The sequence below is a fragment of the Magnolia sinica genome, chromosome 2 (assembly GCF_029962835.1).
Source record: "Magnolia sinica isolate HGM2019 chromosome 2, MsV1, whole genome shotgun sequence".
In the NCBI taxonomy this organism is placed as follows: domain Eukaryota; kingdom Viridiplantae; phylum Streptophyta; class Magnoliopsida; order Magnoliales; family Magnoliaceae; genus Magnolia; species Magnolia sinica.
In genome coordinates, this window is record NC_080574.1 from 42,293,523 (window position 1) to 42,310,275 (window position 16,753).

The 16,753-nt window shown below is 37.0% G+C and overlaps 1 protein-coding gene across 1 annotated transcript in view; it reads left to right on the plus strand.

Moving 5' to 3' along the window:
- Positions 1-16,753, plus strand: part of LOC131237037 (uncharacterized) — an 80,423-nt gene that overhangs the window by 60,411 nt on the left and 3,259 nt on the right. Inside the window, exons 12-13 of the mRNA XM_058234654.1 lie at positions 12,902-13,214; positions 15,075-15,153. Coding sequence (XP_058090637.1) covers positions 12,902-13,214; positions 15,075-15,153 — 392 coding nt within the window. The remainder of the gene's footprint in view (positions 1-12,901; positions 13,215-15,074; positions 15,154-16,753) is intronic.

Genomic DNA, 16,753 nt, shown 5'->3' on the forward strand with positions numbered 1-16,753 from the left:
TTCTAACTGATTCCCTCTTCTTCTTCTTCTTCTTCTTCTTCTTTTAAAAGGCTTTTTCTAAGTGATTCTTAAAGCCCCACCAATTTAAAACATAAAATGAAAGCCACATGAAGCTTAAAATAGAAGATAACATTATAATTTGAATCGTAAATCGGGATTTGAATCGTAAATCGTAGGATTCATATAAAAAGGGATTGAAAGGTGGGATTCAAATAATTTTTCTTATGATTCGACTAAAATTGTAAATTGTAGGATTTTGACAAGACCGATTATCATCGACAATTTGAACACTGCATACAACCATGCACCCATAAAAAAATTTGAAATGATTTTTTTTTTTTTTAAAAAAAAACAAAATTTGGCGATATCAATACATTAGTGATATTATCAAAATATTTCCAACACACTGGTAATACAAGTGACACCTGGAATTTATACAGTTGAATATTGGTGATATCGATACATCGGTGATACAAGCAACACTTGGAATTTACGCCGTTGAAAATATTGGCGATATCGCATGCATTGGTGATATACTTAGTGATACATTGCTGATACATGGAATTTCTGAGACTACCAGTGTCATCGGTATCGCTACCAGTGTTATGGGTATCGCCGAGCTAGAGATACGAATAATATTGGGGATACTCTAAACAATGGTCCTAATTCGTAAATATGCTAATTATTCCTGGGAATATGTACACCATAATCTAATCTAGAATTTGTCAACACACTATGGGTTAAATTAAAGACATGTAGATGTGATTGTAGTGTAAGCTGATCCTGGTAACAAATTAATGTCTTTATCTATGCAAATGATGAAAGATTCGGTAAGAAACCTATCCTGTAGAGACAAGGAAAATTTTAGCTATATAGAACACAAACTATCTTTATCTAACCTACCCTTAAACTGACATATTAATGCTTTTTCCCATTTTTCATGTCTAATATCTAGTAATGATACTAGATATTTGGCGTTTAACTCATAATTAAAATGTGGATGAACAAGTACATCAATTTGTCCAATATGGACATTACGATATCCTTATTTTTCCCATTTTTCTTTATCATGTTTACTAAAATAAGACATTGGTTCGGGGCTCCCTCCGAGTTGATTACGTTAGATTGGTTTGGTAGCTGGAGATCAAATGGAGGCAAAGATCCCGGGCCATTCGGTTGGAAGCCAGAGACAAAAACATGAGCTACTTTCATGCCATAGCCAGCGCTAGAGCTCAATCGAACAAGATAAGTAGCGCCACTATCAATGATTGTAAAGTAGAGGATCATCAACAGTTAATCAACCACATAATTTCCTTCTACTCTTTGGTTTCTACTGAGAGCTGTCAGAGGCCTAGATTGGAAAATCTGGACTTCCCTGTTATCTCTACTAAGGAAGCATATCTCTTGAAGCCCTTTTCTTAGAGGAAGAAATCAAATATGCAGTTTTCTCATTGGCAGTGATAAGTCTCTAGGTCTTGACGGGTTTCCCCTAGCGCTTTTCCAATTCTTATGGGATGTAATTAAAAAGGATGTGGTAGAATTTATTTAAGAATTCTTTAGATCTAGTTCTCTCTCTAGAGCCACGGGGGCTTCTTTCATTACTTTGATCTCCAAGGTCGATGGAGCTATTGGCCATAAGGATTTTGGGCCTATTAGCCTCTTAGGTGCCTCGTACAAAATCCTTTCGAAAATCTTAGCTATCAGGCTCTCCCGTGCATTCTAAAAATAATTTTAGAAGCCCAAGGTGCCTTTTTGGCTACCAATGAGGTTTGGGCGAATGGTCTTCACCATAGGTTTGCTCCCTACAGGTGAGGGTTCGATTCCCCTCCTTGGCTTTACTCGATACACGTGGTTGTGGGTGATTGCGTGTATCCGCATCGATTAGTCTCACTTCAAAAAGAGGTGGGGACACCCTGTGTCTTCCAAAAAATAAAAGGTGCCTTTTTGGCTAATTGGTAAATCCTAGATTTCCCTCTGTTAGCCCATGAATGCATTGATTCTCGTTACAAAGAGGTTTCGGTGTTTTGGTTTGCAAGTTAGATATTGAAAAGGCGTTTGACTATGTAGATTGAGACTCCCTAGACTACTTGTTGGGTAGATATGGTTTTGGCAAAACCTGACATAAATGGATTCGATCCTATTTATCTTCTGCTTCTTTTTCTGTGCTAATTAATGATTCTCTGAAAGGTTTCTTCACCTCCTCTAGGGGTCTCAGACAGGGAGACCCTCTTTCTCCCTTTCTCTTTGTTATCGCATTGGATGGTTTCAGTTGTATGTTGAAAAGAGAGGAATCCATCGATCTCTTTAGTGGTTTTAAAGTGGCCCATGCCAGCCACTCTGTCTCGCATATTCAATTTGCAAATGAGGCTTGCTTTTTGGTGAGGCCTCTACATCTGTCGTGTCTAATATGAGGATGGTAGTTTGTTGTTTTGAAACTATTTCTCGTCTCAAATATAATCTTTTCAAAAACGAAATGCTTGGCATTAACATATCTTCCTCTTCTCTTTCCAGCTTTGTGGAGACGTTTGGGTGTAAAGTTGGCTCCTTCCCCTTCTCTTATTTAGGTCCCCCCCTTATGTATTGGCAAGTCTTCCAACCACCCATGGGACGTGGTCTTAGAAAGAATGGAGCGGAAATTCTCTCCCTAGAAATATCGTTATCTGTCTATTGGAGGGAGGCTCACCTTGGTTAAAGCCTCCCTAACCTCTCCTCCTACTATCTCTATCTGTTCCGTTGTCCAAAGTTTATTTTAAGCAAATTCGACAGCTCGCATGGGACTTTTTGTGGAATGGTAATTCTGATAACCACAAGTATCATCTCCTAAGTTGGTCTAAGGTTTGTAGGTCCTATTTGGAAGGGGGTGCGGGTATTAGAGTCTTGGTTGATGTTAATTCATCTTTGTTGGAAGAGGATTGTTTACTACGGGCTCATCTATCTATAGAGCGTCCTCTGTTTGGAAAGCCATTTCTAGTCTTAAATCCCATTTCTGGGAGGGTCTCTTTGGGCTTGGGGAATGGGTCCAGAATTAGATTCTGGCTCGACCGATAGATCTCAGATAACTCTTGCTTCTATTTTCCCTGGCACGACCAACTTTCTCCTAATCTCTCCATTTTAGTTGTTGATTGCTATTCCTTTGTTGGATCAAGAATTTGGTGTCCGCCTTGTAGAAGAGGTCTTTCGAAGTTAGAATTTGAAGCTTTCTTGGACCTCCTAAAGCTTTTTTGGATATCCAGCCTTCTGCAGGAATGGAGGACTTCTCTTGGTCCTTGTCCTCTTCTGGCAGTTTTTCTTGCAAATCCTTCTTGCACCACATCAGCACTCCTCATTCGGACTCACCAATGGCCTTCCCTTCGTTTAGCCAAGCGTTAGTTGCTCCCCCCAAGGTGGGAATTCATTTGGTTACTCGCGAGAGGGAGGACCCTCACTGTTGACAACCTGCATCTACTCGAAACGACAATTCCCAATGTTTGTCTTCTATGCTATGCCAACATTGAATCCATTAACCACCTTTTCTTGCATTGCCCTTTTCCCAAAAAAGTGTGGACCTCCGTTCTGCTCAAATTTTAGCACCATTAGGTTATTCCTAATTCGATTCAATGCCTCCTCGCCTGGCAAGTGGCATGGTTCAAGGGTCGGAAAAGAGCTCTTTGCTCTTTAGCTTCTGGCAGCTTTGGGCACTTGTTGGGCTATTTGGAGATTGAGAGGAATCAATGCTTCTTTCGAGACTCTTCTCTCCTGCTAGGGTTGCAAACCTCCTTTTCCGGGATATGAAAGATTGGTCTCTCGCCCTCACCTTTAGCAATAACTCTTTAAATCTCCTCTTTTGGGATAATGTTCTTCTGCTTTTGTTTTGAGTTGTTTTTTGCAATTTCTTTTCCTTTCTTTTGTTAGTTGTTTTCAAGTTTTTCTTTTATGTTTCTTTGTTTGCTTCACTTGCCTGCTAATTTTTTTAAAGGTTCATTAGGGAGGAAATTTGGTAGATTTCTTCATTTTTTACCACTGGAATTACCTTCTTGGTCTATACAAGCTTCCTTTTCCAGTATGGATTGATGAATCAAGGATAATGAACTAGATGAGGAGGATGATTCAATAATAGAAGAATGCCTAGTAGGAAAAGAGTTTATCATTTTTATTTGCGAACTCTGATGAAATTCTTCTAATGTGTTTTCTTCTGGAATTATCTCATTGTTAAGATCCGAGGATGATGGCCAAGAATCTTGCGAGTAACATCAGTTGTTCAGTGCATACCATTCTCCATCCATCATGACCCGCTCTTTGTCAAATCTTAGGGGTGACTACTAGTCTATTTTTGGTAGATGCCAAGATGGTTATGAAGCCCATCCTTCAAAGACCTTTGGCTTGTGTCCTGATCCCATGATTCAGCTGGAATGAACTGCTCATGATTGCCTTCTGGGGGTTCGGAAATCTTCTCAGGTTGTGCCGTCGATTCTGGTGTGAACAACATGAAGACAGTTTTTCTCTTTAGATGGGCTAAGGATCCTAATTTCCGTTGATCGTTTGAACATTGGAATGAACAAATTTCTACTATATTTAGTGGGCTCAAAGTGAGAGAGACATAAGAATTCATCTCCTTCTTTGTTGATGAAGAAGCAAACCCATTGAACATTTTTTTTCAATTGGGAAGGGATGTCTTGCCCATGACTCATAATTCTTCCCAAGGAGATAATTGAGGCATCTCCCTTGGAAATGGAACAGGATCAATGTAATCTATCTCATAAGTATTTCTTCAGTGAGATCGCAATGGTTTTATCATCATTAGCATACTAACACTCCATTCTTCTTTGTGGAATATGCTTTCCGTAACGATCTTCAACTCGAGAGGATTTATTACAGAGTACATACCCTTTTTTCAACAATGAAACTCTACAAATGAAGGTTTTAGTTGATTTAGCTCCAGGTTCTAGATCTAGATGGACAAGTATGTTACTTGAACATGATAGGACGCTCTCTCTACGAAGCATTTTGATCAACATGGTTAAAGTCATTTCTTGAATGCCTTGGCACTTGATGCTTTTCGCAGATTTTTTTTTTTTTTTTTTTACATAAATCAAAAGACTCTAGATGAGGCTCAACAATCAATAACTAAACTAGACTTGACTCAAGGACTTAAATACTGACTTGCAGGGGCAAATGGACTTGGAAATTTTTGTGATTTTTTTTTACACTTTAGAAATAAATCAAGGACTAACCCGCAGACAATAAGTAGACTCTTTTTTCTTTTTTCCAATTATTATCAAAGGACTTTAAATAGCATTAAAAAACTAAATGGAACTTGATCCACAAAATAGAAGTGAAGAAAACTCTTTTTGCGATTTTTGTGACTCTATTTTTTTTTTTTTTAAATGATAGTTAACTAAGAAGTAAAGGACTTGGCTTAACTTGATAAGTGTATCACTAATCAGAGTGAAAAGCAAAGAAACAAAGGAGATAAATGAACGAAGGAATCGCATGCAAACAACATACCATAGGTTGCTTTGATTGAACAGAGGTGCATGAATTCCTAGGAAGATCCCTAGACAGAGGTAATGCACGGACATTTTCACACCGGGCACCGAGCTCGAGTGGGTTGGCTTGTGGGATGGAGGGGCACACTCGAGGTGGGCGGCCCGTGTGAGGCGGGTGGCTCGTGTGAAGCAAAACCCATGTGAAGTGGGGCCCACGAGGAGGGTTCGACCGATGTCCTAACCCATGGGATGTGGGACCTGGGCTATGAGATAAAAGGATTGATTTGCTACGCTCTATCGGTTCGAGCTTTTAGAGCATGTGGTTAATTGTCCTGCATCAAGAGGCCACTCTCCACTCTGGTAATGAACTCAACACAACAATGAATAATGATACTGAAAGAGGACCTGAACTTGGAGAACAAACTAGGTTAGAGTCCTCTTTTCTTACTACTGTTCATTGTTATGTTGAGTTTATTACCAGAGTGGAAAATGGCCTCTGCCTAGGATCCTCCTAGGAGCTCATGCACCTCTGTTCAATTGGAGCAACCCACGGTATGTTCTTTGCATGTTAATCATTCGTTCACTAGTCTCCTTTGTTTGTTTTTTTTTTTGGCTTCTCTCTAATTAGTGATACCCCTATCAAGTTAAGCCAAGTATCATTGTTTTCTTAAATAGAGACACAAAATCCCAAAAGAGTTTTCTTGTCTTTTGTTTTGTGAGTTAAGTTCCCTTTAGTTTTGAATTCTACTTAAGAATCCTTCGATTAGAAAAAGAGGAAAAAAGAAGAGTGCTTATTGTTTGTGTGTTAATCCTTGAGTTTATTTCTAAGAAGTGTTAAAAAAGAAAAAACCAAAAATTTACTAGAGTTCATTTGCCCTTTGTGAATCAATATTCGAGTCTTTGGGTCACGTCCAATTTAGTTGTTGGGTTTCACCTAGAGAGTCTTTTGATTTTGATTTTTTATTTTTAATGGAAAACTCAAATCCCCCTCAAAAGCTATATCTTCCACAGTGCTTTTAGAGATTTTATCACAGTTTTCTATGATTATGACATGTTCAATCCACTCTTTTCTCCTATACCCTATTATAATAAAAAAGAAATCATATGAGGGATGGGAAGCAGAGAGTTCATTTTCAATGAAATATTTCTTCAAAATGGGGAGCATATTACATCAGTGTTGTAGGAAGCATATACACTCTCCTTCACCTTGACCTTGTGATGGGAGAAGATGGAGAAGCTAAACCCATCTTCTGAAGAGTTGAAGAAGATGCATTGGTACAAGCTTTGCAAAGAAATCAAAAGAGGAAATTTTCCAATTTATGATGAAGTAGATGAATTTCTTCTCCAATAAATGAAAGCATCCTTGATAATAAACACAAGTGAGCAAGCGCCACAAGGAGCAAGTTCTGCAAGCAAGCAAATTCCAACAAATTCTCGATGCATATTACGGATCCAGAATAGGAAAGCTTTCCAACAATAGAATCAGTATGTGAAGCCACAACAGAAGAAAGCATCTTAGAAGAATCACCAATGTCATCAAAAGATGATGCACGCACACTCCGGCAGTGATGAAGGGAGACAGCTCGAACAAGCCAACCTGCACCAATGATGATTATCCGTTCAAATTTTATGAAGGGCAAACGTCAGTAACTTTATCAGCATCCTCGGCATAGGAAGAGACAGTGTTCGAAATATCTCCGATATTATCTTTATCTCCAACTCAGCGATACCGATAACACTGGTAGCGATACTGATAACGCGGCAGTATCAGAAATTCTAGGTATTAGTAATGTATAGCTAAGTATTGCCAACGTATCAATATCGCTAATGTAATCACCAATATTTTCAACTATGTAAATTATAGGTGTCGCTTGTATTGCCAATGCATCATTATCGTCAATGTATCGCCAATATTTTTTAATATGTAAATTCTAAGTAATGCTTGTATCATAAGTGTATCGAAGATATTTCAATAATATCGCCAACGTATTGATATCATCAAATTTTTGTTTATTAGAAAATTTTTAATTTCATTTTTTTTAGGGGCACATGGTTGCATGTAGTGTTCAATTTGTCATTAATAATATCTCGATATTATTGATATTACAACATGAGCGATATTAAGACTACAATCTTTCATTTCCTTTCCAATTATTGATGATTTCTTGGTAAAATATCATGTGTTGTCGATATTTTGCAATATTGATGGATGTTTGGATGGAAGGTTGGATGGTTAAATAGGCTGGATGGGATGGTTGGACTGATTTCTTACAACAACACATGCTTTTAAGGCCCCATTAAATGAAAACTTGTTATGTATGCATTCTTTTTGTAATTTTTTTATTTCTGAATATGCAAATATATACATTTTAACATCTCCTGAAATTTCGTTGAAAATTCTACCATTTTCCCTATGTTTCTCCGCATTTCTGGTTATCAGCGATATTATCGGCGATATCGATATTGTTTCCGTATCCCTGGCCGGCGATACCTATACTTCGAACGCTGGGAAGAGATTTTCTCTAATGAAGAAGTCCATTTGAAAGCAGTAATGCCACGTTTCTAAGGAGATTATAAAAGAAATTTTAATAGTCACTTTGAAACATTTCAAAATCACAATCTCCAGCCAACACAGGTACATCAGATCAAGAAAATGGTATGTACCCACAATAATATCCTTATTCCTGCAAAATTAGCTGTAGACGGTGCTACCAAACGGAAGAAATGTGACATGTTTATTGATACGGGCGGCGCTAACATAATTTTTTGCAAAAAAGAAATGTGAGACAATTGGCTTTATTTTCTAAGAGGAAATATAGTGGAGACAATGAATGGAAGTTGTCAATTAAGTTATTATGCATTGATGCTCCCATCCTGCTAAATGACAGAGTAATTAGTGCCAGCTTTGTCCAACTCAGCAACGGTGGCAATGATGCAGGTCTAGGCATTGTCACACTTGATAGCCTGGGGCCAAGGATGGTCAGAAAAGACATGGTGTTACTGCGTACCCTTATATTTCATCTCTTGTTGAACTAACAAGGATGCTAGAAAAGTGCCATATAGAACATCCACAAGAAAAGTAGGATTTTGAGTCTCCAAAAGCCCATATCCCAAGATTACACAATATTCCTGTGCAAAGCAAGCATAATAAAGAAGATGAACAGGAACTTCATGAACGAGTTCAGGAGCTGCTGAAAGGACTAATTGGACCATCCCAGTCTAATTACTTGTGTTCAAGCTTCTTGGTCTGCAATCACAATGAGCAGAAGAGAGGAAAAGTGAATGGTGATAAATTATATCCCTCTAAACATGTTACAGTGGATATCAAATGGTCGATGCCAAACGGAGAAGAATTGATACAGCAGGTAGCAGAAAAGATGATATTCTCAAAATTCGACTGCAAATCAGGCTATCGTCAGATAAGGATTGAGGAAGAATATATCCACAAGACAACTTTTTCAACGTCAGATGGACTATTTGAATGCCTAGTCATGCCATTTGGATTAAAGAACGCTCCCACACAATTCCAAAGGAGGATGGACACCATTATATAGATTATTTTCTCATATTCTCTACCAATCTGCAGGATCATCTGAAGAATTTACAGGAATTCGTGCGATTGGTCCAAGATCATGGAATCGGTCTTTCAGCATCCAAAGGCAAATTCCATGTTGCTATCAAAGAAGATGATCCAGATCCAGATCCAGGTCTAGCCTCATGTACTCCAGAAGATCGAATGGTTCCTAGACAAACTCATTGACAAATTACGGTGCCAATGGTTCCTTAGATGTGTCATTTACATTAGAGACTTCATCCCTAATATTTCAAAAAAACAAAATCACTCCGAAAGGCAATCAAATCAGAACCACGCAGGTGGACGCTAGAAGCAATAAAGGAAATTATTGAACTTAAGCAGCTGGTAAAGAAGCTCCCACTGTTACAACCAACATATCAAGATCCCTTTGTATTATCCACAGATGCTTCCTTAAAAACATGGGAAGCAGTGTTACTGAAAAAAGAATGAAAAAAAAAAGAGAAAAAAATCTGCGCTTATGCAAGTGGACATTAAAAAATTTTGAGCTTAATTACTGGCCTGCAGAAAAAGAAATTTTAGTAGCTGTAAATGGAGTTCAAAAGTTCCACACCCAGCTGATAGTCGAAAAGTTTATTCTTCGAATTGATTCAGTTAATCTGGTGAGCCTCATGAAGAAAAAATTAATCAGCAGTCCAAAGTTAGAAAGGTTTTGCATGGTGGCAATTCTTATTATCACAATACTTTCACTATAGAAAGAGTACCAGGAAAAGATCATCATCTTCCAAACACTCTTAACTCATGAATTAAAAGTGGTAAGATCTCAACCCTATTCCAATGGAAGCAATTTACATTAGAAATCATTGTGATTAAAAACTCCCCAAAAACGATTAGCTTCTGCCAAAAAATTAGAAATCTTTTCCCTAATTTGAGTTCAGTACAAGGAGTATACCTAAATGTTGATTTTATTTTATTTTTCCTAACTTTATCAGGAATAATTAGTTGTTTGGTGACTAATCTTAAGTGGTCAAGATTTGAAGGAGAAATAATTTACTGGCTAATAGAGAAGGGGATATTTGATGACATCCTCTTAACAAGGAGACAGCTTTATGCTAATATTGTCTTAAGTATTTCCAGGACATAAATTCAAATGATAGTTGGGAACAACACCTATGTAGATATTTTCAAGGGATAAACTTCACAAATGATAGCATTATCAAACGCTACGAAGATGAAAAGCTAATCGAGGACAACGACAATGATGAAACTTCATTAAGCCTCCCGAAGATTGAAGAGTTAACAAAAAAAAAAAAATCCAAAAATTGCAAGAAAAAGGCAAAAGGGTTTTGTTGGCTCCACCAGGAAGAGTAGAAGGAAGTAATTGATGAAGAATCTCATCATGAAGATAAGGAAGAATAATTAAAGCCTGTGGAGAATATCCATTATAGAGATAGTGGAAAATCTCATCATAAAGCCAATGTTCTTATTTTTATCTTCTTAGAAGTTTGTCCTGTTATGAGTAATGTATAGTGTCATCATGGTAGTAATGAGGTGTCGTTTGTTTTGTTATAAGGTGTCATGTATGTTTGTCTTGTAGTGGTGTCTTATCAAGTCATGTATATACATGAGTCATCATGACATTTACGTCTTGCTGACAACTCTTGTAAATGGATGAGTCAGCATGCCTCATTATGATAGTGCTGAGTCGTTCTACTTTTTGTCATATGAAGTCTTGTATATCATGTTAATGGCTGTATATAGCTCATTTATCAATGAAAAATGCAGAGCACAAGTTTGAGGGGGAAAAAGGGAAAGGTGTAACCTCTCTTAGGAGTTAGAAATCTTCCCGGGAAAAGTTTTAATTTCTGCCTCTATTATGTTCTACCTTAAGTGGATAGGCGTCATAGGGAAGTGCATATCAGCCTTAAGTCTAGCTCGATCTAGCTCATATGGGTGTAAATGCTATTCAGAAATGCGAACACTTTTAAGTGGGGAACCATTAGGGAAATGGTTGAATTTTTCAATGAAACTTCAGGGATTGTTACCAAAAAAAAAACCTTAATGCACACTTTTAAAACATAACATCTCAAAAAAGAAGTGCAGATAATAGGTTTCCTTTGTATAAGGTACTAAGCTATGCATTGTTTGACTTAACTAATGCAGCTATATTCAAACTGAATGCATAATATTTAGAGTGTATGTGATGATTATTTCATCAAACGCTCCTAAATACTTCGAAATTATTCTCAATTGACAGCTGGTTAAAGGGAAATTTTGAAAAAAATAATATTTTAATAATTTTTACTTAAAAATGATTTCTATTTTCTGAAAATTGACAAGGACTTAACAAATCAGTAGATCAACCCTCATACATGCTTGGTTTCATGGTTGGAGTGCAACATTGCAAGCATTTATGGAGAAATTGGGGAAATTTTGAATTTTTCCCAATTTTCCCTAAATCAAATCACCTACTCTCAAATTTCAAAATTAGAGTGTATGTGATGATCATTTCATCCAATACTCCTAAATACTTCTAAATTAGTCTTAATTGATAGCTGGTTGAAGGAAAATTTCAAATATATATAGAACATGAAGAACCAATTTTTTTTATAACCATTTGACACCGATTTAGCATAATTTAAAAAAAGAAGGGATCGGTAATTGAAAATGCTCATTGGATTGAACATGTGGGATATATCGGCACTAGTTGTGTGTTTCATATCGCACAAGCGTGATATAAGATAATATCGTGAGAAATATAGGCCGATATCGTCGATATTTAAAAAATTGGTGATGCCTAATAGTCATATTAGCATAGATGACGAAGCTCTCCTATAATTCCAAAGTTTAGCCTGGGCGTATGAGGAGTCTCTGAGTCTAGCCAAAACTCATGGTTTTCTCTAGTGGATCACTGAATTGTCTTTCTATATGTGCGTAGGGTTGCAAATGGGTGGGTGGAGGGGAATCTCAGACCTGACCCATCTATTTTTTTGCCCTAAACCCCACTTGTTAAAATCCAGGTTCAGGTCTGAGTTTTGGTCAGGTCAGGCCTATTTATTTAATGGATTGGGTTTGCATATAGGAGTATTCATAGCTGATCCATGAGAGTCATGGGTCAGATCTGGGCTGGTCCCACACGTGATCCCTACATGGTGAATGCTCCAGATCTTAGACAAATGGGAATTGATGGCATGTGTGTCGTGAAGTCCCTGTTCACATGAGCAACTAGACCTAACAATGGCATTCCTTTGGACAACTTCTTTCCGTACTTCTTTCCGTTTTTTTCCCCCCTTTTGCACATTTGATAGATATCTAAGAAATGATCACATACATGAGTTGTATGTGAACTTCCAAATCCATCCATTTATTTTCCTCCAACATTTCATTTGCAACAACATTAAATACTACCAATTTTCAGATCCATCCCCTAATTTAACTAATTGTAATTTCTCTATTCCCACTTGGCCTAATGAAACTTAGCAATTTTAGACAATTTCTTAACTCCCACTTTTCCTTAGACTGTATGAATTAACTCTCTTGGGTTTGGGTCAGGTCCATTTTAGGATGGCCCAAATTTGACCTCTTTAAAATTGGGTCCTTGTCAGGTCCAGTCATGTTGATTTTGGGAGCTCCCATACTTGACCCTTTTAGTAATCTGGTCAAACTTTTGTACCTAGACCAGTTCCATGGTTCCAAATTTGGACTGGGACCTATTTAATTTTTAGATCGGGTCCACTGACCCATCAGGTTGACCTGAGCCATTTAATATGTACGGGATCCTGCATGCCAGAAAACTAGATGTTTGGTGATTCTTGTCTTACATGCAATGCTAAATCCAAATCTTGAAGTGGTCTTTGACTCTTTTTTTTTTTTCCTCTCTAATCATGCATTTGGTATTGGACAGGGTTGGGCTCTTGGCCTTTCACTTGGCATTGTTAAAGCACCCTCAAGACGCTCTTGTAGTTTGGACTTTATCTTCCATTTTATATTATGGTAATTGGATTAAAGCAGTGGAAGTTGCAAGAGAAAATGCTCAAATGAGAGTTCAGTTCATTCCTGAAATTTCAGAGACTTTTGGGAGTAAATCAAATGAATCGCTTCTGGAGGAAGTCTCTGATTTAGCATCACTAGTGAAATCTTCTATAGGCGCTTTGACCAGCACAAATACGCTTATTGAAACAATGGCTAGATACCCACTTTTTCCATGTTCTGGTTTGGTAAGTGAAATTTGTTTGGCACTGTTGTGTGTGCATTTGAAGAAAATCAGATTTCTCATATCTTTATTTTATTATTTCTTTAAAATCTCTTTTCTGTAGCATCAATACATCATCCACAATATGATGATGTCACTTACCGGTTGGACTTTTCTTATCTTGTCGGCATGTTTTGGCATTTTAGCATATGATTCACATTGTTAATTTTGAGGGTGTGGATATGTAGACTTTTGCCAAGCCCACATGAACCTACATGTGGCTGCATGTGCCCAACTGGATGTGCACGGGACATCTGAACTATGCATCATGTTGACTTCCATGTAGATGACCTGCCCCAAATAGGCCACTGCACCATGCAAACATGCAGGCAACATTTTTAAACTGTTTACTGATTCTGTACATGTGTTGTCCATGTGACGGATGGTTCATTGATTTTTTGGCAGGGTCATTTACATGGTGTGGGAAACCTGAAACATGGTTTGGATGTTCCATACACATGCAAGGTTGCTTCTGTGCAGCAGGTTTGCATGAGCTTTTGTAAACACCCATTCTTTCAGTCATCATATAAAGAAATGGAAATCCATGTGATAATCACAGATATCCAAGTTTCCAGCTGCAGGGCCATGCCATCCACTCTTTGGACTGTGGGCAGCTAAAATGTTTTGAAAGTTGGATCGGATTGCAAAACCACAAATCAAATGACGTCAGATTTTTATAATCTTTTATACAAAATACAGAAAAAATCTGAAGTAACATTTGTAAGATAAAAAAAGAAAGAAAGAGGATATGATCAAATTTTTATTATTTTGTCATTCCACAGCATAATTTGTGGATAATTGCTAAATATGTCATTTCATTACTACAGATACAGTCGGTACCTAAATTTGACTGCAAATTAAAGAGTAACATTTATCAAGATAATGAGATGATTAGAAGTCTAAAAAGACTTTCCAAAAAGTGTAAACTGAGTTAAAAAATATTTTCTCGAAATTGGGCTAAATCATCAATTTAAAGTTTGACATATCAACTCAAACTCAAAAAGTATTGACATTAACTCATTGACTCTAAAATAATGTTCCTAACAAAGCATAAACGTTGCCACATTTTAAGGTAGAACTCATAAAGTGCAAATTCCTAATAAGGCCTTGCAAAAAATTTATATTAAGTTTTTCATTACTAATTGAATAATCAGATAAACCTTTGAGTTTATAATCCCATAAGGAGAACTAAAAAAAGACAAAATAAAAAGAGAACTTTGAATTCAAGATATGTGACGAAAATAGTATAGGTCATCGAGTTTGAAATTAAAAAAAGAAAAAAGAAAAAAAAGTGTAGTTATTTAAGTTTAAATCCTAACCAGTATTACCACAATACATATAGGTCAACATGATTGCAACTGTTCATAAAAAAAACCATACAAGATAAGGCGTAGGTCAATTTACAGTCAACTAGTTAAGCGTTAGGAAATTATGCAAAAAGCCTGACAATTTGAGGTGGAAAGAAGATCCATCATTTAATCTCTTATAAAATGTAAATAAAACAATTAACCTGTTTCAAAGGATTCTTAAAGTCCTCACCAATTAAAAAACAAAAATGGAAGACAAATAAAAATTCAAAAATAAAGTACAACTTGAATTGTACATCGAGATTTCAATAAATCATAGGAGTTGAATTGTAGAATCATAGGCTTCATTTGAAAGGGATTCAAAGTGCTATACCTTAATTTTGACTTAAATTGTAAATGGTAAATGGGAAACTATAGGATTTTGACAACTATGGGCACCTTTACTAGAAAAGCCAGAAGAAGAAAATGTGCCTATCATCTAACACGTTCTTTCTATATGTGTTTCTTTTATATACAAGGTTTGGACAGGTGAGGGTCAGCTTTGTAGGGATTCTTCTTCTTCTTTGCCCAATAGGCATCCCCTCAAAATGAGCATGGGTCAGGCCTCATTATATTTAATTCTCATTCTCGTTTGGCTAAGAGGCGTGCTAAGACTAAATCTGTGTTGGGAACGTGTTTGCTTTCTTGGATGTTTCTTGTTTCCTGAATAAAATTTTGTTAGTTATACTTATACACACGGGGAGACATGCATAGATATGTATATACAAATATGGGTACATATATCATAATGAGAGCTTTAGAACGATTTAGTTTTTACAGGGTCTTTCTGATGATGCATACATATGATGATGATGATGTGAGCTTTAGGACGATTTGGTGTTTACATGGTCTTTCTAATGGTACATACATTTGATGATGATGATGATGATGATGAGAGCTTTAGGATGATTTAGTGTTTACAAGGTCTTTCCGATGATGCATACATATGATGCTCATGATGATGACGATGACGATGAGAGCTTTAGGGTGATTTGGTGTTTATAAGGTCTTTTTGATGTAACATATGTATGAAAATGATGATGATGAGAGCCTTAGGACATTTTAGTGTTTACAAGGTCTTTCTAATGACACATACATATGATGATGATGATGAGAGCTTTAGAATGATTTAGTTTGTGCAAGGTCTTTCTAATGATACATGTGATGATGATGATGATGAGAGCTTTAGGACAATTTAGTGTTCGTAAACAATGAATATCTTGTTTGGTCAATTCCAGTGTTTTAAAACATATAACAGACTGGGCGGTCGGATGGGTTTGCAATGAAACCATCCACCAAAACGGGCTAGGTTACTGGAAACCTAGGTTGACTAGGTGGGCAAACTAGTTTACAAGAATCTTTTGAAAAGGGAAGATTGGGATAGACTTAAGCTTGATAACCTTTCTTTTGCATCTTTATCTCCTGCGGCAGAGAAATCCTTAGAATGTCTTTTTCAGAAGAAATTATGATAGCAGTTTCAAAGTTGGGAAGAGATAAGGGCCTCTGTCCGGAAGGTTATCCAATAGCCTTTTTTCAAATATTTTGGGAACCATTTAACACGATTTAATTAGGTTTCTCAATGAATTTTTTGAATTGGGCTGGTTGGCGTCTGAACTTGGAGCTACATTTGTAGCTCTAATCCCTAAAAACGGTGTGGAAAGTTAAAGGGGTTTTAGACAAATCAGTCTTCTGGGGGACCGTATAAAATCTTAGCAAAAATATTGGTTGCCAGATTTAGTGTGGTTCTTAGCGATGTGATATCAAAATCTCAAGGGGCCTTCGTGAAAGGTAGGCAACTTGCTAATAGTGTAGTAATAGCTCATGAATCTCTCAATTCTTGTAATAGGAAAGGAAAAAAAGGCATTATCTGTACGTTAGACATCGAGAAGGCGTATGATCATGTGGATTGGGAGTTTCTTGATTATATGTTGAGTCGCTTGGGTCCAAGTTTGTGTCCGATCGGCGAAATATGAGGTGTCAGTAAATGGTGCACCAAATGGATTTTTTTTTCCCCAACTTCTAGAGGTTTGTAGAAGGGTGACCCACTATTTCCTTATCTATTTGTGGTTGTTGTGGAGGCTTTAGGAAGGATGTTGGAACAAGGGGTTCTGTCAAGTTTGGTGGAAGGAATTTGGGTAGACAATTCTAATTTCCAAAT